Genomic DNA, 27,799 nt, shown 5'->3' on the forward strand with positions numbered 1-27,799 from the left:
CCCCGACATGCAGCACAGAGACCACCTCCCCACATGCAGCACACAGAGACACCCCCGACATGCAGCACACAGAGACACCCCCGACATGCAGCACAGAGACCACCTCCCCACATGTAGCACACAGAGACCCCCCTCCCCCCATGCAGCAGATCTCCTTACTGTACACTGCAGCAGCACAGCCAGAAACAGGTCCCTGATCACAGGCTGCTCTTTGGAACTCCTGACTGGTGAGGAAGCCTGTCAATCATCCAATCGGCCAATCAGCGGGAGAAGAGGTAAGAATGGAGCAGATGACTAGGCTGTGACATCTGCTCCATTCTTTCTGACCTCTTCTCCCGCTGATTGGCAGATTGGATGATGACAGTCTTCCTCACCAGTCACTCCTGACTGGTGAGGAAGCCTGTCAATAATCCAATCAGCCAATCAGCAGGAGAAGAGGTCAGAATGTAGCAGATGACAGAGGAGGTCGCGGCCATCTTGCTTGATTGAAGACGCGATGGAGGTCCTGTGTGCGGCGGATCCGGGTCCCTGAAGATGGCGGACGCGGCACAGGTACTCGTTTTTTGTTTTGGAGTATTTGCACGAGTACGAGTACTCATGCAAATACTCGGTATCGCCGCCGATACCGATGCTTGTATCGGTATCGGTGCATCCCTACTTGTAATCCACATGCAGTAGGCAGGGTGGTGCTCAAGGCTGTTCATTCATAACTTCCACATAGAAAGGGATTAAATATGGCTGTTGGTGGGTCAGGACCCCATACTGGGAGATCATACCAGAAGAAAGAGTGGTGATGTAAGCACATTACTGTTTTTATTCAGCAAACTACTGATAGGAGGAGATCCTTATGAAGAAAACAGCAGTGTACGGTCACACAATCCAGAAGTCAGAAGAAGCAGGTGACATCAGGGAACAGAAAGAGGGTAAAAATGCACTGAAAAGAAGAAAGGGAGAGCATTTTGGTAAAAGGTTACAACATTCTTTGCTAATTAGATTGTATTCCTCTTGATTGGCATTCAGCCCTAAGCATATTGATTTTTTTTAAACCACAGACTTCACTGGTAGATATCTAGTATGAATGCTTGCCAAGATTTTATATATAATTGCTGAATAATGAGCTCATGTATTTGACTAAAAGGTCCTCCACTGCCACTGATTTCATAACCATATAGACATTTGTATCAAGGTTAACTGATAACTGGTAAAGTTACACCTCTAGTATAGTACCGCCAGCAACAGCTTTAGTGAAAGGAATATAATTCAGAAATACAAGTGAAGTGTAAACCAGAAGGCATTGCGGCGTTAAGCGAAAATGCCTGTAGATCCATGTTAAAAGTAAAGTATTGTCCACACTATATAATTAGGGAGATGCAGAGCATATAAATTAAATACCTTTCAGAGGTTTTTTTAAAGCAATCATAGGAAGTACTCATACATTAAACATTTGATATTAAACACAAACCTTTGTTTTGTTCTTTTACAGTGCGTACATGTCCAAAACTGCGGCATATTGAAAATGGCAGAATAAACTGTACATCCAGTGATACATCCTATGGATCTGTGTGCTCTGTAACTTGTAAGGACGGATATAAGCTGGAGGGAAGTACTAAACTGGTTTGTCAAGGAAATGCACAGTGGGATGCAAAGGAACCACTCTGCACAGGTATACTGTCATAATGTCAACACTTTGAACCTATTTACTAAAGGAGCAGAGAATGTTCGCTTAGCAAAGTGAATGCTCACTAAGCATGGAAAATCATGTGCAAGCAAAAACCCATTTTTTATTTGACTTTTAGTTTGGTTTTCAGAATGAACACAGGCTCACCTCAGTGAAGAAGCTCAATGAATGTTCACTGTGCTCTGTGAATGGTCTCTACTCATCTACTCTACAACCCCATTGTCTATAGCAGGTGTCTAAAAACGTTTTAGCTCATCAACACCTTCATGAAGTTTCAAAGTGTTCATCTACCCCAAAACATTTATTTTATGAAAAGAATTTAATAAATTGGTACTACAAATAATAATAAGTATAATAACATACTTGTGAATACTGTCAGTTCTTTTTCTTCACATCAGCAGCTGCCATTATGGTTGTTACCTGAATACTGAGCAAATACACAACAGTCAGTTTTTTTACACCACTTCTGTAATTATGGATGTACTCACTGGTTCTCCAACAATTTTAGGTGGATGTACTCACTGGCTCTCCAACAGAATTGGGGTAGTACGCTCAGTACAATAAGTGAACATGTATACATATCGTACCTGTAAATGGTAGAGGGAAATTTACACTGGTAAACGAGGACAGTAATGACACACAAACATAGAGACAACTCAATGTCATTCTTTCTGGGGGTTGATCAGCCAGCACTAAGTAACATTTGCCTGATAGCTGCCTCACTTTTATCACTGCGCACCTCAGAGACATCAAAATCATATTTGACTCCAATTGAACTTTCATCGTTTGTCGATCACCTATTGACCGCCAGGCATGTATTTACCTCTTGGATTGTCCTATCAACACTTTGGGGTCAGTATTGACCACTGGGGAATTTTGATCTTTAAAGTAACTTAATTTCTCTTAAGACTGTGGGGTTTATTCACTAAGCGTGCGAAGGATCTAGCCGTAGCTTCGGCTGATCCTTCGGCCCCAGGACCCCTTCGGTTCAGTAGAACCGAAGGGCTGCTGTACGGGCTATTCACTATAGCCCGTACAGCTCCCAAAGTCGGCCGAGCGTCTCAGTCGAGCCGAGGCATGTGCCGGCCGACAGCCTGCTCCTGACAGCTGGGCGGAGCCAGCCGTCATCTCACGGCTGGCTCTGGCCACTTTCAGAGAGATAAGTGTCCCTGGTTACCAGCTAACCAAGGACGCTGTCATTACACACTGAGAGTGGCGTCTCCATGTTCTCAGTGTGTTATGACAGATGTCGTTACTCCCCTGGACGCTCTGGTAGTCTAATAGGCTCCCGGCCGCCCGGGAGAGAAACACTATCTCCCAGAAAGGTTCACTCTGCTCGATCGAGCAGAGTAAACCTTTCCCTGCTCGGTTTTATTTATTTATGTTTTTTCTTCTGACATCGGAGCCGTTGGCTGCCGTCAGAAGAAAAAAAAAAGAAATCACCATAGGAATGCATAGCTAGATTCCTATTGGCTATTTCAATTTGCAATAGCCAATAGCAACTAGCTATTGCACCCGCCCACTGCTGCTGTCAATCAGCAGAGGGGGACCTGCAGTTCTTCATCAGGTCCCCTTCTGGTGATTGACAGCAGAAGAGAGCGGTGCAATAGCTGGTTTGCTATTGGCTATTGCAAAGTGAAATAGCCAATAGGAATCTAGCTATGCATTCCGATGGTGTGTTCGGTTTTTTTTTTATTATTTTTTTTGACGGCAGCAGAACCGCCCGGCCAATAGAAAACAGTTGGGCGGAGCTAGCTGTCACTGCTAGCTCTGCACCATAGTTTTCTAATCTTTTTTTTTTACTTTTTAAACTATTTTTCTATTCTGCTCGGTCCCACAGAAGGACCGCGCAGAACAGCCGAGCCGAATGCTGCTCAGCTATAGGGAATAGCCCGTACAGCAGCCCTTTTTTCTACTGAACTGAAGGGGTCCTGTGGCCGAAGCTAGCCGAAGGATCAGCCGGAGCTACAGCTAGATCCTTCGGCTGCTTCGTGAATAGACCCCATAGTCTTCTTTAAAGAAAACAGAGGCACAGAGTGCCCAAACTATGGGAAGGACCATTCATTAGAACAATTGTATAAAAACAGTAACCTCTAAAGATACAGTACAGTAAGTGAGCAGTGTCACTCTAGGACAGAAATATGGTTACTTGCAGGATCACTAGGAGAGAAAAGGAAAAGGGGCATGAAAAGTGAAACCTAATGCAGCTATTACACCCAAGGACTGGTAAACTGCAAAATATAAAATGTTTGTTCTTGAGTATAGATACACTTTGAACTAACACAATTCTTCATTACATTATTTAGTCACAAGTTATATTGTTGTACACATTAATAGAATTACTTGTGCTTAGGTTAGTAAGGCTTTTTTGGAATCATCTTAACAGTTAAGGAATTATGTCATATTGAAAATGGAATACAGTTTTATTGTGGTATCAGCTAATTAAACTACTTTTTGTTGTATAGAGATTCACTGCCCTATTTTCAGAAAACCTAAAAATATACTGATATTGCCAACAACTTGTGGCAAAGAGCCCGCATCATATGCATCAGTCTGCTATCTGAGATGTCAAAAAGGCTTTGTGTTATCTGGAGTCAGGGAAGAGATTACATGTCTTTCCAATGGTAAATGGAGTGAAGATGTGCAAGCTGGCATGTGCAAAGGTGAGAGTCAATCATTCAAACTAATGTAGAGGATTGATATAGATGTATTATGCATTAATTTAGCTCATTATCATACTGAATAGATTCAAGTATGTATGTGCACACTTGATTATAACACAGCATGGCACAGTTTACAACTGGAATAAGCACAGATGTCTTAGTCAGCATCATCATACCCATAAGAGACTAAGGGGTCTATTCACAAAGCTGCCGAGGGCAGCCGAGTGAATGACCGATCAGAAGTGAAGTGAAAGGCATCCCAACTGTCAAGTTTGACAGTGTGCTCATTTCAGCTCTCAACCAAGCTTTCAAGTCCTTAATTTGCTGGTGTCATAGCTGATCATGTGTGCAGCACCATGGCAACTGCAATCCCAAGAGAGGCCAAGATGGCACCTTTCATGGCAGTAAGGTTTTGGAAGTTGTATTTCCGCTTTAACCATCTTGTTCTACTTTAATATACTATCGCTTTCTTTTCTGTTTTCGTCACCCACTTTCCCACTATTTTACAGATTCTGAACCTCCTGAAATCACATGTCCAAATGATATTGTTACTGAAAATATTCAACATCAGAATGTAGCCCAAGTCAACTGGGAAATTCCACAAGCAAAAGATAATTCTGGAGAAGAGGTGACTGCACGTGACTGCAAACCCTATTTACTGTCTGTCTTTAATGTTATTGCTTGGCCAAGTAGTTTTTTCTTCTTAGATATTTTTTTTTTTTTTAGTTATGGGGAAGTGGGTTAGTGGAGAAGGATAGGATGAGACAATAGGGACACAAACAGCAATATACATTTGATGTAGGCTCTAGCTTAGTGTTGAAGAATACAATTACACTAAACTCAGGAGTAAAATTTTATAAATACATTCAAGTAACTATGAACAAAAATGTATCTTATTTGTGTATCACTCAGCTGTAGATCCTCAAATCATCTCTGAATTGGTACTGACACTGTCCCTTCTTCTGGAGGGTGGCTTCTTTTGTTCTCCATGGTCCCTGTGTGTGTTGTAAAGTAGCCATCACTCTAAGCTCACTCCTGTGATGGACTACAATCTCAAGTTTAGTTTAACCATTTGAATTGATATAGTAGTCTACAGCCGAGTGATACACAAATAAGATACATTTTTGTTAATAGTTAAGGTACTTGAATGCATTTTTAACATTTACCTCTTGAGTTTAGTTTCACCTTAAAGGCATAGTCCACCTTTTGCAAAAATGTAATACATGCACCCACATTAATAAAATTAAGTGCATTTTTTAACATATTTGCATTGACTCCTGCAGAGCATTGCAACCACTATCATTGCATCTTTGGTGCAAAGCACCTGCAGACTCATTCTCCAGCCTCAGGTCCGTACCGAGGTAGTCTCTCCATTTACAAGTCCCTGTGAATAACTGATGAGGCTGTGCAGGCTGAGCCACACATAGTTGCCCCAAAATCAAGTGAAAATAGTAGGCAGCAGGGGGGAGAATCTCGTGATTTAGGTAAGTGGGGTGGCAGTTTTAAGGTGAAAGTTCAGAAGGTGAATAGTTCCTCATAACCTGTACTACAGAATAAAGGTTTGCAACTTGAGAAAGAGGAAGGGGGCAAAATGAAAATGGGAAGGGCTGAGAGTCTCTCGAGGTCACATCAAGAGGAGAAGGAGGTAAGAAAGGAAGTAAACCAGGTGGTAGAAGAAAGAAGGAAAAGGTTGAAAGTGAGAGAAAAGGGCAACAGGAAAACAGTTGAGTAGGGTAGAGCAGGGGATGGTATGTGGGAGCAGAAAAAAAGAAAATAGAATGAGATAGAATAGGCCAAAATAGAGAACATTAGTACAGGATAGGGCAGATAAGGGCAGGGTCCCCCCAACCCCTTCATCCAAGATATGAACCCAAGGGCAGGCTGTATCAAAGGCAGCATAGGCTGGATGAGTTCAGGGTTGGATGTCCCGTCACTACCTGTCCCAAAAATGCAATCTTTTTATGAACTCAGATGAAAGAAACTAAAAAAACAATGCAACTTGGTAGCAGGTATGCTAACTTCTTCTTCCATCCTTTAAGCCCAGGAAAAAAACAAATACTTCCAAGTATGGGGCATGTTTTATACCTCCTATACCCCCTCTCACATTCCACAATGGTGCATCATCAGCCAATCATATGGCCTATAATCTTAGGAAAGGGGAGATGTGGTGTGGTATTCATATCCATATGCAAATGTATTTTCACTTTTCGAAAGTCTGTATTTGAATAGGCATTGCAAGGAACTAAAGTAATGGATTGGGGTAGGATTGGGGTAGGATAGCATTGTAAGAGCAGAATACAAATGTCTTTAAAACCTCATTCTATGTGTTTATGGTATTACACACCCATTATATTATGTCAGATTTTTACTACTGCTTGCAATCTATGTTGGCATTGTCATGGACTGTCAGGATATATTGATGCTATTTTCAAGGGCTTAGCCAAAATGTTTCTTTTATGGAGAGAAATAACTAACATGATCTGTAATAATTTAACCCACCAAGCACATTAGATCCTTTTCACTTTTTATTAACTTTAACTTTCAAAATGTATTAATCATGTGCTCAGAGCAGCTCATTGTCTGATATCTATACATTAGAAAAGCCTTTCACCCCATTTTCCTACCAAATGACTTATTATAATAGATTATAGCAGACAATTTGAATATATGACAGCAGGAATGAATAACAAAATAGAACTCTTCAATAATGTGCAGACATAATGAAAATTTTTATCCTTAGTAATTTCCTCACTTAAACATTTTCAAACTCACTAACTGTGTAGCTTTCTGGAAGTACTATGGTGCTATAATTCTATAGATTTCAGTTTTTGCTTTCTTATTGTTTTTCTTTTTTGCTATAATGTGTCTAGACTGACATTTCACTTCTGTAGTGCATTCTTTTTGTGACTTATTGGAAGGTGTAAAAGGATTAATAAAAAAAAAATATCAGGTTTAGATGAGCCCTATGTTTTAGATTCAGTACAAGAGGTTATTGGCTCTATATATATTTTGGTTGATAATAATAATCATCATCATCATCATCATCATCATCACATTATGTATATATCAACTTCAAACAAAATGTTATTTATCTTCCGTTCATTGAAGGAAACAGATCTAGGATCATGTACCGTAGAGTAATATCGCCACCTGCAAGAGAAGGATGCTAGGCACAAAACAAAAACAAAAAAGACAGCCTATGGGCGGCCCCTGCTGGTAGCCAAATCCCCTACCTGCTGACAAGTCTCCAGTTTTTTGCCTATCGTCAGGGCTAAGGACCCCCCTGGTGGCGGATCTTGCGGTCACCGTGCGGTCTTTTGAAGAGTTCGGATGGATTCTGAATTTCAGGGAGTCCTGTCTGGTGCAGTCCATGCATCTGGAGTATCTGGGTCTGACTCTGCACACTGTTCTGGTACAGTTTTTCTCCCTCTGGAAAAACTCCTGAAACTTTGCTCTCATGTGAGGCTGTTATGGTCTCGTCAGTGGTCGACTATCCGCTTCTGCATGCAGGTGCTGGTCTTCAGTGTAGCCTCCTTCGAGGTGGTGCCTTACATGCAACACCACACCAGGATTCTACAGGGGGACATCTTGTCGCAGTGGGACAAGTCTCCCTTGTCGCTGGACAGGGCTGTTCGGGTGACGAGGGTTTTCCTCGTTTGGTGGCTTCGGTTTCTGGCTCTGGTGTCAGGAAAATCCTTTCTTCCAGTGCACTGGACGGTGGTCACCATGGACGCCAGCATTCTTGGCTGGGGAGGGGTCCTGGATGATGCAGGGGCGTTGGTCGTTGGAGGAGTCTCGTCTTTCGATCAACGTGCTGGAGCCTTGAGCAATTTGGCTATCTCTCCAGCATTGCATGGGCCGTCTTCGGGCCTGTTGGTCCGAGTTCAGTCGTACAATGCCATGGCCATGGCTTATATGAACCATTAAGGTGGCACAAGAAGCATGGCCGTGGCGTGGGAGTTGGGAGGAATTCTCCCACGGGGGGAGTCACAGGTTCCGGCTCTCTCCACGGTGCACATCCCGGGAGTGGACAATTGGCAGGCTGACTACCTCAATCGCCAGTCGGTGGATCCGGGGAATGGTCGTTGCCACCAGAGATCTTTAGTGGCCCCAGATTGGCCGAGGAGAGCATGGAATGTGAACGTGGTTTGGTTGGTCGTGGACGTTCCCTGACGGCTGCCGCTTTGTCCAGATCTTCTGTCCCAGGGTCCTGTGTTCCATCCTTCTTTACAGTTGCTGGCTTTAACGGCGTGGCTGTTGAGAGCCAGGTTTTGAAGGGCCATGGGCTGTCAGATGCTGTTATTTCCACGAGGCTCAGAGCTCGCCGTGTCTCGGAAGATATACCATCGCACATGGAAGGCATACTTTGCCTGGTGTGAGGCGGGTGGTCTGCCTCTGCCTTTGTTTGCTGTGAGCAGAATTCTTGCCTTTTTACGTGGTGTAGATCACAGTTTGTCCTTAAGCATGGTGAAGGGCCAGGTTTCGGCTCTGACTGTTCTTTTTCAACCTTTAGCATCAAAGTGGCCATTTTGGTAACAATAACATCTGTTTGCAGGGTTTCGGAGTTGGGGGCTTTGTCTTGCAAGTTTCCATTATTGGTCCTTCATGGAGATAAGGTTGTTCTGCGTCCTTGGCCATCGTTCCTGCCTAGGGTGGTTTCAGCATTTCATCCGAATGAGGACATTGTCTTGCCTTCTCTATGTCCGAAGCCCATTCATAGGAAGGAGAGGGTGCTACACTGTTTGGATGTGGTTTGTGAGCCTTTTTTAAATTGTCTTATTGATATTTTGACTCCTGGCAGGAAAGATTGTGATAGTAAAGCTCTTGCACTAGAATACAGAAATGTAATTGTTGTTTGCGTCTTCCTGAACTGTTGACAAATATTCTGCCCCCCCATCCCCAATGGGGTCACAAGATGAAATGAAAACCTGACAGATATTTTAACTCTTCACCATTCTATCCAGAACTAAAAGAAAATAAACTATCTTGAATTAAGTTTGAATACATTTTGCACAGGCATGCACAGAATGACTAGAGAAACGGGTTGCATTAATAAAAGCGATGAGAAGGTTGAAAATGTTCATATGATTACCTATGTTTTATATGCATAGTCCTGGTGTATGTAAGTACGCATATTAGGCCACGTATATATGTGTCCAGTGCGAGAACACACATTACACTTTGTGTTAATGTGCATTGCATTAAGGCATTACTATGGTAGTACATTGGTGTGTGTTTAAGTGTGCCGCAGCACAGGTACTTTGTGTTAGGGTGCTATTTAAAATGAATGGCTCTGCAAGGAACCAAAGCACATACAGTAGCTTGTGTAGCTCAAGCATATGTTTCAACAATGTGATATTGTTAACCTGGCCTGACAGTCTTAAGGGACTTCAAGTGACAAACATTAAAGATTTTCCAAAGGTTTGAACATTCGGAAATAATCATATTTCCTAACACAAGGGCAAATTTATAAGAAATGTCCAGTTCCCTATTATAGTAGCTATTGTTTTTTGGATTTGGTAATTGAGTAGAAAAGTTGTCTTTTTTTGACAAGGCAATCAGTTTGATGCTGCTTAGTACTGCATAAATGTACTCAGGAGTCTTTCTGTACCTAAAATATTGACAGGCATGGATATTCAACCAGCTGCCTGTAGAAATACAATATGTATGTTTGGCATTGGACAGGGCTGATAAATCAAAATTCTGTGATGCACCTATGCAAGCATGTGCACATTACTGGGTTAAAAAAAAATCCAGTTTTATCACAGTTACTTCCATATCATATGTTCCATATGTCATATTACATAGTGTTTCATATATCAGTTTTTTTTTCTGTAGGTGACAACTGAGGTTAGCCCAGCATTTCTACCACCTCATATGCTTCCAATTGGTGATGTCTCGGTGACATATACAGCAACTGATAGTTCTGGCAATCAAGACAGCTGCACATTTAACATCAAGGTAGAAGGTAAGTTTCTAACAATATGTGAGCCTGTTCTCTCCAGAGTATTCACACAAAGCAATAACTGATTCCTGCAGCACAGTCCTGGGTGTACACTGTAAGGGATGTTCAACAAATAAACATGAGCGTCAGGGCACCCACAGGTATTTGAAAAAGCATAAATAATCCAAGGCTTTATTCACCAATGTTTTGCCCAACATTCAAGGCTCTTCAATATAGTAAATTACATTGCCTAAGCACAGAGAACACCTTCCTTTTTGTACAAATGTGTTCTTTTCTGTAGGGACACTGAAGGATAGTAATCCTCATCACACCTTCAAACTTGGTTCTAATTTTTCTTTTATGTTACTCCTAAAATGCTTAGAAAGGTGTTCAGTGCCTGATGTTTTAGACAGCATTTGGATTGGACACTCATTAGAATAAGGGCAATCAAAGGTTTCTAATTTTCAGTATACTACAATGTGTTTTACATCATCATTACCAAAAGTTAATGTTTTGAGTGCCAATTAGTAGGACTGATAGTGTGTTTGTGCTGCACTAACAAAGGTTTTATGATAGCTCAAGCAGCACTCTCCAGAAATGCATGTAGAAAGGGGCATGTACATTGGTGCACCTTGGTATATGTATGCAAACCCACATGTGGGATTTCTGGATTCTACCACTTCAAAGTGGTACTAGAACAAATGTCCCATTACTTCACCTTTCACTCTACAGAACTCTAAACCTCCAGTCATAGTTTTGTCATAGTTGGGTAGACTTCAATCTGGCAACAGATAACACCTTAATTGATTCTTTTTAGGAGAGAATTCAATCCTTTGCAATTAGTAATAACAGCTACCTTATCATGGCCAGATCAAAAATGTTTTTGGCAGATATAGCTAGGTGAATGGGCCCTTAGCTTAGTTCATATGCTGAAGCTAAGTTCATACCCAATCATGTTGAAGGCAAATAAAATATAAAACAGGATTTTTGTTTGCACATGATTTGGTACAAATCACCTTATTTACTGAGCTAACTGTACATAATATGCAAAAAATGCTCTACTGTTTTAGTAAATCTATCCCAATGTGTCTCTCAAATTTTAACTTAGGGAAGACAAGTTGCCTCACTACAAACCATCCTATCAGATTTTGAGAGCCTATTTTTCTTTAACAACTGTGCCATTTTATAATTGAAATAGCTCTTTGTAGACACAGGAATAACAGATGGTCAGTGATTATGTACAGTTGAACTGAACAGTATGGCACATAATACAGTTATACCATTAATTTACTATTGTACATGGTTGGTTTGATGAATAACAGATTTGAATTGTGTGCCTTTTTAGATGTAGACCCCCCTGTTATTGACAGGTGCAGGTCACCTCCTGCAATTCAAGCTACTGACACCGAGCAAAGTGTGACATGGGAGGAGCCACAGTTCTCTGACAACTCAGGTGAGTTTTATTAAAAACTGTATTGTTGTTCCTTATTTCTGCAAATGTTAACATCACAGAGCTTATTCTGATAGAACAAACATGTAGAATAATGATTTCTGGGCCACACACATCCCTCCTATTTATTTCATGAGACCTTGGCCAGTATTAGAAATGAAAATCAATACAATTACAAAACAGATTAATAGCTCATGAAGCTTGCCTTTTTCTATACATTATTTGTTCGTTTAAATCCAGCGCACAATTTAAAATAGTGACATTCAGGGCCAATTAACATCTCCGCGCATGCACTGCAGTGCACATGGTAATGCACACGTAGGTGTAGTTTTTACCTTTAAAAATACACTAAATTGCAGCATATAGATGTGAACCAGCTACGTAGGAAAGTATGAGATTTCCATATGCATGTTCATGCAGTACCGTTCATGTGTTTTACTGCAGGAAAACAGACAAGTGTGAATAGGCCCTTAATGCTAACCTCCAGGCAGCTTATAAAGGCCTATGAACACAATATGCAGCTGTGGGGCAGGCAATACCCCAGCCCGGAGCTAGATGGGTAGGTGGCCCCATGTAGCTTTCAGGTTCGGAGGAGCTTACGTTCGGACCAGGTTGAGTCCGAACTTGAGCTGATCCCTAATTAAAATACCTGAAACGTGAGAAATCAAAATTGTATAATAGTTTAAAAGAAAACTAAAGGCAAACCTTTTTTTGGCTTCAGTCCTCCTTTGGGGTCAGAGGAGAAGATTTACGCATGTACTCCTGTGACCCTAAGTCAGCATCTAGTGGCTACTACCTGCTATTTGCTGGCAGTGCAGAAGCCAGGAAAGATTATGACAATATTGTCGGGATCCACCCCGCTGCTTGATCGACAGCTGTCTCTTCCTCTGTGCCTGCCCCCTCCACTGTCTGTCCTTCCAATGAGTGCTAGAGAAACAAAGAGAGGGGTGTGGGGAATCCCTGCGGGGAGCAGTGACAGACAGTCACCGCTCTCTGCAGGAGAAGACCAGGAGCTCTGTTGTTTGTGATCACTCACTTCACTATCTTCTCACATGTGACAGCTGCAGTGTCACACTTAGGGGTCTATTCACTAAGCTGCCGAGGGCAGCCGAGTGAATGACCAATCTGAAGTGAAGTGAGCTGAATACTGTTCGGCTATTCACTTCAGGCTGGTACGGCTGATTTCAGCCGTGCATCGGCTGAAATCAGCCATCCATCGGCTTGCTTTGCGTGGCTTCGGGTCGGCCGAACATGCTATTTTTTCTTTAGTCTGACACGAGCGATGTCTAAATAGAAAAAAATTAAATAAAAATAATTTTCCCATTGAAAAGCATTGGGACATTACTATTGGCTATTTCAATTTGCAATAATGTGTCAGAATAAAGAAAAAATAATGTGTCAGATGTGTCAGAATAAAGTGTCAGAATAAAGTGTCAATAATGTGTCAGAATAAAGAAAAAAAGACACAGCAGTGTTTCTCTCCCGGGCGGCCGGGAGCAAGAGACTCCCAGGGAGCCAGGGAGAGTTTGCTGTTTGGAGATCAGTGTCCCTGAGTATATTAGTTTTTTATTGTTTTTTTTTTCTGTTGGTGCGATTTCCCCTCCCCTGTCCTCCTTGTATAGAGACAGCCAGCGAGGGTCAATTTCTCAAAAGCAAGAATAAAAATACTTTAGTAGAGTGGATATGTACTTTTGATCTCCCCACCTGGAACACTAACAACAGTTATAAAAAAAAGAACCCCCCCCCAAAAAAAAAAAAAAACTATCCTAATATGATACATTTTTTTAATGCATTCATTTTATGTGTTTTAGGTTCTCCTTTAACCATTACAAAAACCCACTCACCTGGAGATATTTTCCCTCACGGTGAAACCACTGTTGAGTATGTTGCAACTGATCCATCTGGCAACAGCAGAACTTGTCAAATTCATATTGTCATTAAAGGTAGAGTATAACCTTAAATTTGCCCTAAACTGGGACTTTGTCTTGTATACCTTATATTCAAGATTTCAAAATTTCAAATTGCATTAAGCATATGTTCTTACAATACTTTCAAAGCATATGTTATCTTTTTTTTGTGGGAATAGGCAATGCTATGGAATTCACAGAATGATGAATGCATTGTGCATGCCAATAAGTAGTGGGTCTTAACATACTTTAATGGTTATCTGACCACAGTGTTTTCGTCCTACAGAAGATAGTTTAAAATGTATTTCCACTATTGCATTTTTGAAAACCCCTCTATGTTTGTCATGTGTTCCTATTCACTAAGCATAATGAAAAATAATAATACAAATATATGTCTTACCTTTTAGATGTTTCTGTGTTGCAGGCCTTTGCAAGCTTCTCTGTTGATTTTGAAGTGATGGGATGCTCTGGTTGTCCCTATAGAAAGACTAGGGACAGACTGAGCTTAGCATACAATGCTTCCAGAACTTCAACACTTTGTTAGGATAGACAGTGTTCTAGTTTACAAATGATAATGAGATTTGCCAGCATGGTACAGACAGGTAATTATGTTAACATTAACGTGACCAGAGAACAGCTTTTCTTTCAGAACAGAGCACGTATTGTGCAAGCATCAACCTAATATTTTTTAACTGATACTATGTGAATGAGACCATGTAACAAATATATTACAAGTAGATGTTATTCCAATTTGGTTGCAAAAATTGAAATACTCTTTACATCTCTAGCATCCAGCAATCATTTAAATGATGGCATTTTGGGCTGTTCCCTTAATAAACATGTGGAAGGGGGTATCAAAACTGGAGCAGACAGAATCTGGAGCAATTGTCCATAGTAACCAATACATTTCTATCTTCAGTTTGTTCAGTTAAGATTTGATAATGAAAGCTATGTGCTGATTGGTTGCCATAGGCAACTGCTCCAGATTTTGTCTACTCCAGTTTTGATAACTTCCCCCAATGTAGAGCCAAGTTCTTATTTATACAGGCACTTGTTTTCTTCAGAACTGCTTTGCTCTCCAAGCAACCTAATGGAAATGTAAAGGAGGTCAGAAGCAACTCAGAAGACCCCAAGCGCACCTTAAATAAATGTTAAATGAAAACATGCTGTGTTTGCATTTCTACCCAAATCCATGCTCTGATTGTTATTGTCCATTAATATTATTGTTTCCTTTCAATTAATTTGTTATGTTTGTGCGTCAACCTGCAGGTTCACCTTGTGAGATTTCCACTGCTCCTCAGAATGGGCAATATGTCTGCTCCAAAGATACAGAAGGTGTTAATTGCACAATACAGTGTAAGGAGGGATATGCAGTTGCAGAAGGTTCGATCCAGAATTTCTATTGCACTTTTAAAGATGGTCTGTGGATGCCACCTCATTCAACAGACTGGCCAGACTGTTCTGGTAAGTGTTAAACAAATATTAAACTTGACATAACTGTAAGGCCTGGTTCATACTTTCTGGGCGTTTCTGAGCAGTAGTAAAAGCACTTTAAAATGCCCAACCCAAGAAATCCCATGATTTTCAATGGCCCCTGTTCACACCTGAGCAGCAAAACGCCAAACGCAGAAAAAAGTTCATGAGCTTTTTTTGGCAGTTTCTTTTTTTTTTTTTTTTAAATAAGGTACAGTATTACATAAATGCGCAGTTCACAATGTCTGGTATCATACTTTGCATACAGTGTTACATCAAGTGTATTGGTACATCTTGCTTCAGGTAGTATGTTATTACTTACATGCACATACATATATATATAAATAAACAATTTTCCATATCTTGTTGTTATATTGCCATGCGGAGCATTCATAATAATGATGCAGAGCATGGCAGTATCCAGTCATGAGATTTTCCATTGCATGTTATTCTGTCATATTCTGTTATTCTGAGTGGCCAGATTATTATGACCACCTGACGTTTGTAGGCAAATTAGCTATAATTTCACGCTGAAGTTGCTAGAGGGCCAGACCATTATAAATAGGGAAGCAGGTTGTTTACCACGACAGTAGAAGTGATTTTTTTCTGAAGATGTGGGTAAACAACACGATTTAACAGCCTTTGAACGTGGGATGATTGTTGGCGCTCTGAGCCATGGAGCGAGTATCAGCAAAACAGCAGAATTCGTTAAATGTTCAAGAGCAGCTGTTGTTAAAGTGTTTAAAGACTGGACTGTCAGCCGAAAATCTGGGTCTGAACGTGCGAATTGTGGCCGTCAGCGACTAGTCAATGTTAGGGCAGAACGGAGAGTGGCAAGACTGGTACAAGACAACAGAAGGGCAACAGTGCATCAAATTACTGCAGATCTTAATCAGGGATCCTCTCAAATGATCTCTGAACGCACTGTTCGCCGTACACTGCATCGCTTTGGATATGGAAGCCGAATGCATGTTAGAACACCTTTGCTGTCTGCAGTTAACAAGATAAAATGTCTCCAATTCGCACAGGAACACAAGCATTGGACAGTCGAGCATTGGGAAAAAGTAATGTGGTCCGATGAATCACGTTTCCAGTTGCATCATGCAGATGCCAGAGTGAGAATTTGGTGGAAACAGCATGAAAGCATGCACACCACATGCATGAGTACAACCTTTCAAACTGGTGGGGGCAGTGTTATGGTTTGGGGCATGTTTTCCTGGCATGATTTTGGCCCTTTAATTCGTGTGGAACAACATCTGAATAGCACAACATACCAAAGTATTGTTGCTGATCAAGTTCATCCTATCATGTTGATGACATATCCCAATGGAGATGGCTTCTTCCAACAAGACAATGCGCCATGCCACGGTGCTCGTATTGTGCAGGAGTGGTTTCAAGAACATGAGGGAGACTTTACCTTTCTCAGGTGGCCCCCACAATCTCCAGATCTCAATCCAATTGAGCATTTGTGGGACGAAGTTGAAAGAGCCATCAGGCAGCTGGTTCCACAACCATCAAATCTTACAGAACTGGACAGTGCTATTCATCAGGCATGGTGTCAGATTCCACGCATCACCTTTCAACATCTCGTGGAGTCAATGCCAAAAAGTATGGAAGGCAAAAGGTGGCCCAACGAAGTACTGATGGGGTGGTCATAATAATCTGGCCACTCAGTGTATATGTGCACATACTTTAAGTGCTTGTGAAGGCATTGATAAGTCTGCATTGTATAATATAAACCAAAAGGTCAACAAAAACAACAAAGAAAAACAAAACCAACCAAATTCCATACATGTCTAGATTTTGCGGATGTCTAACGCATATGTGGGTAAGGCGTCCTAGCATCTGTCTGGGGAAGTATGTGTCTAAGTTATAGCGTGCTACTTCAGGTTACTGTGGGGCGGTCCATTTAAGTGAAAAAGGCAGTCCACCACTCCTTCATGATCCCATCTGTTTAAATGGAATTTGAACCCGATCTCTCCCTATATAGGGTCCTGGAGGAACGGCAGTTCCAGCAGGAGCTATATTGGAGGCTATGTAGAAAGGTGAAAGAGAGCCATCTAGTTCCCAGCTATTTGGCGTGAAGTGCTTAGGCGTTGCATTATACAGTGTGTAGTAAATTGGAAGGGGGATAAGATGCTATTCTGGGTTGGCAGTGGAAAGACAAATTATATGAACGGAAGCCATCGTTCGAAAAAGGTCTTAATTATGTTATTCTCCTCCAGATGTAATTCTGCATCGCTTTTTGGCAGTTTCAAGCTCGTTTTTCCCCCATTGACTTCCTTGGGGTGAACGGGGCCTAATGATGTATAATATATAATCTTTATTAGTTGAAAAGAAAGGTTAATAAACTACATTGAAGAATAAGCGGGTTATTCACTAAAGAGCCGAAGGGTAATCCTGCCGCTCACTTCGGCTGCAGAAACCCTTTGGTTCAGGCGAACCCAATGGCTGCTGTGCATGCTATTGTCAATAGCGTGTAAAGCAGCTGAAGGCAGCCGAAGGAAACAGCCAAGCCGAACGCACATACTTCGGCTCTGCAAAGCTGAACACACAGCCAGAGCAGGAAGAACAGGCCACTGAAGTGGACCAAATCCCTTCAACTTGTTAAAAGATAGATAAAAAAAAAAAAGACAGTGCAGGGTTCCCCTCCCAAATCATACCAGACCCTTTATGTCTGGTAGGAATTTTAGGAGGGTCCCCTGATGTAAAAAACAAATTGCGTGGGGTTCCCATACAAATTCATACCAGACCCTTAAGGTTTAGTAGGAGTTTTAAGGGAGACCCCAATGCCCAAAAATCATAAAAAAAAAAATATGGGTCCCCAATAAAAATTCCATACCATACCCTTAATCCAAGCACTGGCATGGCTGGGCAGGAAAGAGTTTGGACAGGGATGAGCGAGTGCCCCCCCTTCCCTGCACAATGCCAGGCCACATGCCATAAAGGGGCAACCAGATGCCCCCCACCGCCCTTGTGAATGAGAAAGGGGTAGTTGTTATCCCTACTCATTCAATAACCCAGATAGCAAGGATAAATTGTAATTTTGTTAACTTGCTGCACATTTTCCTGGCAAGTTGTAGACTTGCAGAATACTTGCAGCACAAGTTCTAGTTGACACTTTTTGAATTTGTAGCAAATTTGCTTGGCAAGTCTACAGCAAGAGTTCTGCAAGTCTTAGCAAGAGCTCTGCAAGCTCGCTGGTCTGGAGACTTGCAATGCAGACTTGCTGTAATCGTGCAACAAAATTGTGAAGCTTGGCTGCAGTCATTTTCAAACTTGCAGCACAATTTCTTGCTATCTGGGAAAGAGCACAGAAAAAGTAAATAAGCACACCACACCAGAAAAAGTCCTTTAATTGAACAAAAAGAAAAGTCAGCTTTGGACAATTCCTTTTTGTTAAAAAAAAACCCAAAAATTCCCAACAATTTGTTTTTATTACATGACAGCTTCGTGTCCTCATTTGGCATGTAATCAAATGGGCGGATCGAGTCCCGTGATGTAAATTTTTCTTCAATTAAAGGACCTTTTCTTGGTGTGGTGTAGTTATTTACTTTTTTCGTTCACTTTGGTGAATGAGTGGGGATAAAAACAACTACCCCTTACTCATTCACCAGGGGGTGGCATCTGAGTGGGCACCCAGATGCAGGTGACTCCCCGTGCCTGCAGAACCCCACAACCACTGGGCCAGGGTTGTGGGGAAGAGGCCCTTGTGCTAATGGGGACAAGGTCCTCCCCCCGGAAAAGCACCCTCCCAATGTCGAGGACATGTGGGCTGATATGGAGGGGGGGGGGTGGACGCTCGCTCATACCCCCCCCCTTCCTGCCCTACCAGCCCAGTGCTTGGATTATGGGTCTGGAATGGAATTTTATTGGGGACCTAAAGGGGTTTGAATTGGGAGGGAGATCCCATGCTGCTTTTTTTTCCATTACTTTTTTAATTATTTTCTCTACCTCTGAGGTAGCGAACCGAATGACCGAACGGAATGCTGAGCCGAGCTATTTACTCTCTGCAGTTTGGCCTCTAGGAGATTAGGGGTGAACAGATGTTGCAATGGCTAAAGCGAACGGGTTCTTTTCTTTGGTTCAGCCAAACTGCCTCAGCATGTTCCGATGGGTCGAAGGCAGGTGAAGTGGGCTGAACACAGCTGATGTTCGGCTCAAAACAGCCGTACATGGCTGCAGTGAATAGCCGAAGAGGCTTCGGCTCACTTCACTTTGGTTTGTTTATTCATTCAGCTGCCTTCGGCAGCTCAGTGAATGACCCCCTAAAAGTTATTTTAAATACCTTACTCCTTTCATATTTACAGGCAAATCAAGCTTCTCACTTTTTCCTCACTTTTTTCCTTGCTATCATATTAAAAATGTACTTGGAACATCACGATCCTGTCAGTTCAAATGTCCTTTTGTTCCTAATACATTCATCTGCAGATACAAGGTTCTCTGTAGCCCCCAACATCCCCTTAGAGGTCAAAGCTGTCTAGGGTAGGTCATGGTTAGCTGTCAGTGATGAGCATTGAGTATGAAAACTATAAGGAATGCTAGAAATTCCTCCTTTCATAGAACTCCAGAACACATCTCTTGTCTTTCTCTACCCTTAGCACTTTTTACACAAACACTTCATAAATAGTGTATAGAAATGGTGATTTTAACCAGGTTCCAGTTGCACTCTGACAGTTTTTTTTAAATCATAAACATGCACTTACTCTTTAACTTGATGATGTAGGCTAATCCCTTCATTAGTTGATGTTTCCTTCATATAGAGAAATGGACAGAAATGCCATCCAGTTACATTACTTTTGTAAGATATCACTCTGTGGGCAGTCAATTGTCTCTCAGGAACAGATAACCGGGGTTGTCTTGAAGGCTCTTCTAAATTATTAGCAACTGAATTATTAGCAATTGAGCTCAGTAACAACTAGCCATCTTTATGATAGAACTAGAGAGGAGCATTTTGGGCATTATAGTGTAGAAAAGTAAACGTGTGCCAGGCATTTGAGTAGTGTATGCAGTCTGATCCAGGACTCCTGACAGGGGTGCAGGTAATGGATAAGAAGTAGACATTGCTCACAATACTTTAATATTTGTCAATGTGTAAAAGACAATGTTGATATTTGGCTGTATGAGAAGAACTTTCTTAGGTATATATTGATAGTGTATACCCTTTATTTTCTACCCTGTGCTGGACAAATGATGACATCTGGTTGGTTGTAATAAATAAAAAATGAAATTCATATGCAGGTACTGCGCTGCCACATACTATGTGCCAAGAGGTCAGGTTGCAAACTTCTTTATATTTGCCTCCAAATAAGCACCACTTGAAGAGAAGTGATTTTCTACTCACCTCAATATATGAATAAACCTGATTCTGTACTCTTTACACTATATTTTAGCAACTGTTGTTTTATGCTAAATGATGCCATTATTTCCATTGCCTCATGTTGTTATTGTTATAATTTTTAGTAAAGCGGTTTGCTAATCATGGATTTAAATCCTTTGAAATGCTGTATAAGGCCACACGATGTGATGACTCCAGCCTACTAAAGAACTTTGCAGATGCCTTCCAGACGTCACTAGGCAAAATGGTATGTTGATGATACTTTAGTTACAATAATGTGCATGTTTAATGTACATATAGTCTTATAGGAAGAATTTTGTGAAATGAATCTTCTGGTGACACGGTCTCTTTAATTACCGACAACACTAGTACTGTCATTAACAGATGCGTAGCTGGAAAATACCTGTTTTCAACATTTTGATTGCCCTTTGTTATGAAGACAGCAAGCACTCCTTTCACTAAAGATTCTCCAAGAGCAGCATTGCCCTAGCTGTAAGCAGAAGATATGGAGCTATATAGGGATAAATATTTATTTACCAAGGATTGGCAGACCACATACTAAATCTATTCATCTATCACATACTAAATCTATTCATCTGTGGCCAGTAGTAATTCCGTGTTACACTGGCAGTTTTTTGATATGTAGCTGAATTCTGGCCATTTTATCAATGAATGTCATGGTAGTAAATTTAAACCTCAGCTCATACAATTCTTTACAATTCTCTGTTTTGCTGAACTGATCATACAAAATGTTGCATCTTTTCTTTTTGGGTCCACTAGCTATTGTGGCTTTGTTTTATTCAGCACTAGGTAGTTGTCATTACTAAAGCTCAGTTCATTTGCATTATAGCAAAACATACATTATAGCTAGTGCATGGCTAGCCTTGCATGTAATTGCATGAATTGCTGCTACTGAACCTGCAATATCCAGGCCCTCAACCATGATTGCTCAGGGTAAGAACCGTGAAAGCAGCTCTCATTAAACCTACACTTAGATGGTTATTTACAAAGATAGACAAAGGAACAGCCGTAGCTCCGGCTGATCCTTCGGCTAGCTTCGGCTGCCAGGACCTTCGGTTCAGTAGAACCGAAGGGCTGCTGTACAGACTATTCACTATAGCCCATACCTGGGTTACCTGGGGACGCTGAACTGTCATTACACAATGACAACTTGGCGGAGCCAGCCGTGCTCTCTGCCCAGTTGCAATGACACATCACCAAGTTGTTATTCATTGGCCGGGACCTGCTAGAAGACTCTAGCAGGTCCTGGCCAATAGGAATTAATTGGGAGAAGCTAGCTGTCACTGCTAGCTCTGCCCAATTGTTTCTTTCCTTTATTTATTTTATTTTTTTCAGTGATCTTTATTTTTGTTTTTGCTTTTTTTAAACTTTTTTATTCAATTATCTTTTTTTTTACTTTTAAAAAAATCTTTATGTTTTAAGATTTATCATTTATTGAACTTTTTAAACTTTTTTTGCTACTTTTTTCACTGAGTGGTACTGAGCAGAATAGTCGAGCCAAATGCCGCTCGGCCCCTATGAGAGTAGGCCGAAAGGCAGCGACAAATTATGTAATGTGCCAATGCATTGCATCCTGGGAAGGTTACACCAGCAGAGCATTGCTGGGAAATCTCATCTGTAATCTCACAAGATCTCAAGGAAAGGCATTTTCTTCCCCTGAGATGATGTGCATGGTCACATGTTCTAGTCACATGTGCCAGAGTTCCAGGAAGTAAAGGGGGATCAAGTAATCTGCCATTAGTAAACATGGCCACTGCCAGAAGACTGGGAAAGAAAAAAGAAGTAAGGTATGCAAAGAATACAAAGCCTGCAATTATCTAGAAGTATTTGTTTGTAGATTGTGATTACTAAACATTTGTAAAGGTGTGTTTGTTGTCATTTCAAAGATATGGGTAAAGTTCCTCTTTAATAAAGCATGATTTCTCTTTCCTTCAGCTGCTCTTTTCCTTTGTCATATTTGCCTTAAAGTGCAGAGCAGCTTAGTGGTTAGCCCTTCTACATTGCAACACTGGGGGGGTCCCTGGTTTGAATCAGCACACTATCTGCAAGGAGTTTGCATGTTCTTCCTGTGGTTGCGTGGGTTTCCGCTGGGTACTTCCCCCAGTCAAAAGACACACTGAAAGGTTAATTGACCCCTGTATGCGTGTACAATAGGGACCTTAGATTGTAAGCTCCTTGAGGGCAGGGACTGATGTGAATGTGCACTATGTAAAGCTATATGTAAATTAACGGTGCTGTATAAATAGCTGGTAACCAGGGATGCTGATCTCTCTGTGATCTCTCTGCAAGTGGCCAGAGCCAGCTGTGAGAGGACAGCTGTCTCCGACCAGCTGTCAGAAGCAGTCTGTTGGCCGGCCATTCGGCCAGCTTCGGCTTTCAGCGCGGCTCAGTCGAGCCGAGGCATATGCCTTCGGCTCGACTGAGTCGCTCGGCCAACTTCGGGAGCTGTACGGGCTATAGGGAATAGCCTGTACAGCGGCCCTTCGGTTCTACTGAACGGAAGAGGTCCTGGGGCCGAAGCTAGCCGAAGGATCAGCCGAAGCTACGGCTAGATCCTTCGGCTGCTTCGTGAATAGACCCCGTAGTTTTATTAATTGGCTGACCAGGAAGTCTGTTATTATTCAGCTTTCTTTACCAGACCAAGCTCTCTAGCAAAAGTGGTAGATAGAGGGTTGGCATAAACCATCTACCAATGAAAAGGTCGCTTAAAAATGGTCAACTTTTATTCATATAGATAAAACATTTATTCCAAAAGGAATAAAAAACTGTATTTGCTTAAAAGTGATAGCTTGATTTAGGCTTTCATTTGTTAGTCACTTATTCAAAGTCCATCTAAGTCTACTAGTCCATCTAACACTAAGAGGCATATTTATAAAGCAGAAATTTTCTGACATTCAACAAACATTCTCTAACACAAGGTTTTTTTAATGAGATATGAATTGACCTAAGTTTAAATGTTGCTCCAGGTCTCTGAGGTTTTTGGTTGTGCTTGTAGGCTAGCCTCAAATTAAGAAAATTAGAACCCAGTGATTACCACAGCTGCAATAAGTTGAATGCAGATAATAACATAGTGACCGCATTTCAGCCACAATTTATTTTTAGACATTTGCCAAGAAACAAATCAACACATCAAGAAATGTATAGTAGGAAAAGATAGGTGAGATCCACTAATAAGGAGCTGCTTCTGCTTGTTGCCTGATTACTCTTCTTAGATGTGGAAAACCACAATGTCTTTATACTAATTTAAAACTAGAATAAAAAATATAGCAAAGCATTTTGATATTTGAAATGCTTATGTTTTTTATTCTCACCTGTACCTCATTGTTACCAAAGTCCAAAAGAAAAATATATATTGTTTTTATATAGAGTCTTTATAGCCTTTTTGCCACCCCACCCACAGAGCTGATCTTACCCACCTCCCCCTCTTCAGCTGCATACTTTCCTAGTTCTGGTATCCTGTCCTGTTGTGTCCCACCGGGATGTTTACCTATGAACAGCATCCTGGCAGAACACTGCTGGACAATGTACAAAAAGTAGGTATGCAGCCGAGAAAGGGCAGAATGGGTAAGGTCAGCAAAGATAAGGAAACCTTCAGAAAACTGTTTTCAAATTTGTTCTTACCTGTTAAGGTACTGCACCCAATACATATAGTGCTTTCAAACTGTTAATGTGAGGAAGATTTTCTGAGATATATATAAATAACATGATCTCTTGATTACTCAAACATGCCCATATCTGCTTGCCCTTGGATTCAAAAACAGACTGTGAGATTTTTTTTAAAATCCATTTCAGCTCACCTTATGTGCTGCTGTAGTACTGATTGTCTATACCAGGAAAGGGGAACCTCCAGCTGTGGTGAAACTACAAATCCCATGATGCAGCTTTCTCTGGGAGTGATGTATGTGGCTGTGAGAATCTTGCAATGCCTCATGGGATTTGTAGTTTCACCACAGCTGGAGGGCTGGAGGTTCCCCAACCCTGGTCTATACCCAAGCTGAACTTATCTGTCAATATATACACAAATGCAGGCTAATCTGAGGACCAGAAATTTGGTGTCCAAGACAAGCTCTGGATTACGTGAGAGACCATAGAAAATTATGGCCTCATTATGTTACTACATACTGATATTTTTTTACAACTGTGTGTAGTAAATACTAAAGCCCGAAGTTAGGCTATCTCATGTGTTGCTATACCTTTAACAAGGTATCATGCAGCCACCTATCAATCTTCTGCTACCGATGTACTGCCTAATATTTGGAATTTCTATAGATAAGGGTAGGGACAACACTTTGCAGAAGCACCTTAACATGTTATGACCCTTTACTACTTGCCCCTACAGGTGAAACTTGAATAATTAGAATATCGTGCAAAAGTTAATTATTTCACTAATGCAACTTAAAAGGTGAAACTAATATATGAGATAGACTCATTACATGCAAAGCAAGATAGTTCAAGCCGTGGTTTGTCATAATTGTGATGATTATGGCTTACAGCTCATGAAAACCCCAAATCCACAATCTCAGAAAATTAGAATATTACATGCAATCAATAAAACAAGGATTGTACATAGAACAATATCGGACCTCTGAAAAGTATAAGCATGCATATGTACTCAGTACTTGGTTTGGGCCCCTTTTGCAGCAATTACTGCCTCAATGCGGCGTGGCATGGAAGCTATCAGCCTGTGGCAATAGTAACAGGTACTGCTGAATTTTGTTGTATGCAGTCATACATACTGTGGCAGATATCATTGTAGTATGTCATTGTGTTCTGTCTTGGCAGTCTAAGGTGAATATCTATATAGATATTTTGTGGTGCTATTTTCTTCCTACACACTACCTTCTTCCTATAACTAAATTATCAACATATTAAGCCTAAAATATTTACCATACACAAAAACTGGGTAAAGCATTGCAATTTACATATTTATACCATAATCAAACTCCTATTTACCTTTTGTTTCGATACATCTGTTTGTATGGCTCTCCCTTTTATTCTACAGCACTCAACACACAAGATACATTACATCTCCTATTTAAACATTGTGCATTTGTCTTTAAACTTTGACTTTGAAAGTGCATTTGACTTTAAAGGTGTATACAAATCATGTCCTTATTTACAGGTCCCTTCCTTTTGCGGTGATGTTGATGATATTGATTGTCGACTTGAGGATCAGTATCAAAGGCAGTGCCTTGAATACAACTATGACTATGAGAATGGATTTGCTATAGGTAACTTTTAACAGTATTTATGTATATCAATTAATTTTTTCCTTGATGGTACACTTTAGAGCAGGCATTTTCAAACTACAGCGTATGGGTTGGGATATTTTTTCGTCCCATGGTTGAATGTAAGAGTTGCGGAACACCTGTAGCAACTGTAAGACTTAAAGGAGAACGATGGGGTCAGGGCTTTTCCAAATAGTTCTCCTAAGGGTAACGGGAGGACACAAACTAGCGTCCTCCCGTCACCCAAAGCTCAGTATACCGCGAGCTAATGCTCGCGGTATACTGAGGCGCCGCAGCCGGAGTGGATCCCGACATTACTGTCTGGATCCACCCAGCTGCGTGAGTGACAGCTGGCTCTGCCTATCTAGAGGCAGAGCCAGCTGTACCCGCCCCCTCCCCCGTCCCTTCCGCCAGTCAGTGCTGGAGGATCGGACAGGGGAGGGGGGGGGGAATCCCTGCGGGGATCCGTGAGTGACATTCATGGCTCTCTGCAGGGAAAGGCTTCGAGAAGTGAGCGAGTGACGCTATGTGTTCGCTCACTTTGCGATCTATTGAGCCGACCTGTGACAGTTTCATTGTCACAGGTCGGCTAGAACTATGAGGCTGAGTGATTTTCACTCGCCTCATAGTTCTCCTTTAAGGGACTGTGTCAACAGGCTTTTGGCTTGTGTTGATGGCATCAGCTTGATATCAATTTAAGACGCTTCTGAGATCATTCTGAATACATTCACAGGTGCATTTGACCTCCGGTTGACTTCTAACTTACAGTATGCCGTGATTGTCATTTGAACTTTTAATTGCCAGGCTTAATTCTGTCATATTTGTGTGGGGTTAATAGCCTTGTGTAAGCTTAAACACAGGTCTACAGGCAAACAAGTTATTGGGGAAAGTGGATATTGGTGGGTGAGAGAATGGCCTATCAAGAGAACCTGTTATGCTGCCCTAAATGAACAACGTTACAGGTTAACATTAAAGTAGACGAAACCCCACTAGAAAACTTCTACCTTCCACCACCTTGCTGTTTGATACCAGTAAGTAACTATCATCTACCAGTATCATGCTACCGCAGTGTGCTTCTCCCGTACATCCAGGTCTGAGCTGCAGAAGGTTGTGGGATCTCTGTGAAGCAGAGGCTCTGAAAAGATTAATTTACCTGTGCAGCCATTCAATTCTATCTCACCCAGGCCTATTTTTTTTTTACAAAAGTGGGTATGGGGGAAAAGAGAAGTTCTAGCTACTTTTAGAATCAGCACTGAAGAAGTAGCATTTTTTTTATTAAATAGGCTGCTTATTTTCATAGGCAAGATATAAAATGGGTCAGATCCATTACAATATGTGCCTTAACCTGCATTCTTTATGGATCATTGATAGTTTAACAAAGTTTAACAAAGAGATATTACATGCTTTTCCTAAAGGAAATAAAAATTCACTATTTGTCTTAGGTTAGAGAACTTACTCACAGTTACTTACTCACAAAATTTTCAGTCTGGCACGTCTGGTACTTATCAAATGGCTTCTTTGCCAAGAGTATTTGTGGGTTTCACAGTCATTGAGCTGTCATTGATGGCAACAGAAAAATGGCTGCTTCATCTTTGTTGTGAAGTGCACATACATGACCTGTGTTCTGTATATACTTACATTATACATACTTTACATTATACATGACATACTTTACATTATACCAGAGCCTAACCAATACAAAGTACCAATGTCCCTAATTGCCTTTTTGGATGGCGATTGTATACTAATGACTGATGGATTCTAAGATTATTTGCCAGGCACTGCAGGATGTGATTCATTATCTTGGGATCGAACATTCTGATATGCTCTTGCTCCCTACCTATCTCTAGCGGATCTTTCTCTCTGGCAGATGTATTTTGCAGACATTGATTTCTGGCAGATGCCGGATCTATTATGGCATGTTTGTTGATACTTTCTGTCTGAGAAATCACATCAACGAAATGGACATGATTGCTGTGTCTTTTTACATTGCATGGTGGCTAATATAATCTAAAACATGTGTATATTTGGACTATAAGAAGTCTATAAGCTGGCAAATCTAGCAACTAGAGTGGAATTATCCAGCTTGTGACCATT

The 27,799-nt window shown here is 41.2% G+C and overlaps 1 protein-coding gene across 1 annotated transcript in view; it reads left to right on the forward strand.

The window, feature by feature from the left end:
- SVEP1 (sushi, von Willebrand factor type A, EGF and pentraxin domain containing 1) overlaps positions 1–27,799 on the forward strand; it is a 294,647-nt gene that overhangs the window by 121,307 nt on the left and 145,541 nt on the right. Inside the window, exons 6-14 of the mRNA XM_018557222.1 lie at positions 1,484–1,663; positions 4,144–4,341; positions 4,851–4,969; positions 10,180–10,309; positions 11,631–11,738; positions 13,547–13,678; positions 14,912–15,106; positions 20,579–20,700; positions 25,597–25,705. Coding sequence (XP_018412724.1) covers positions 1,484–1,663; positions 4,144–4,341; positions 4,851–4,969; positions 10,180–10,309; positions 11,631–11,738; positions 13,547–13,678; positions 14,912–15,106; positions 20,579–20,700; positions 25,597–25,705 — 1,293 coding nt within the window. The remainder of the gene's footprint in view (positions 1–1,483; positions 1,664–4,143; positions 4,342–4,850; positions 4,970–10,179; positions 10,310–11,630; positions 11,739–13,546; positions 13,679–14,911; positions 15,107–20,578; positions 20,701–25,596; positions 25,706–27,799) is intronic.

Source organism: Nanorana parkeri, unplaced genomic scaffold (genome assembly GCF_000935625.1).
Source record: "Nanorana parkeri isolate BGI_ZX_2015 unplaced genomic scaffold, ASM93562v1 scaffold274, whole genome shotgun sequence".
Taxonomy (NCBI): domain Eukaryota; kingdom Metazoa; phylum Chordata; class Amphibia; order Anura; family Dicroglossidae; genus Nanorana; species Nanorana parkeri.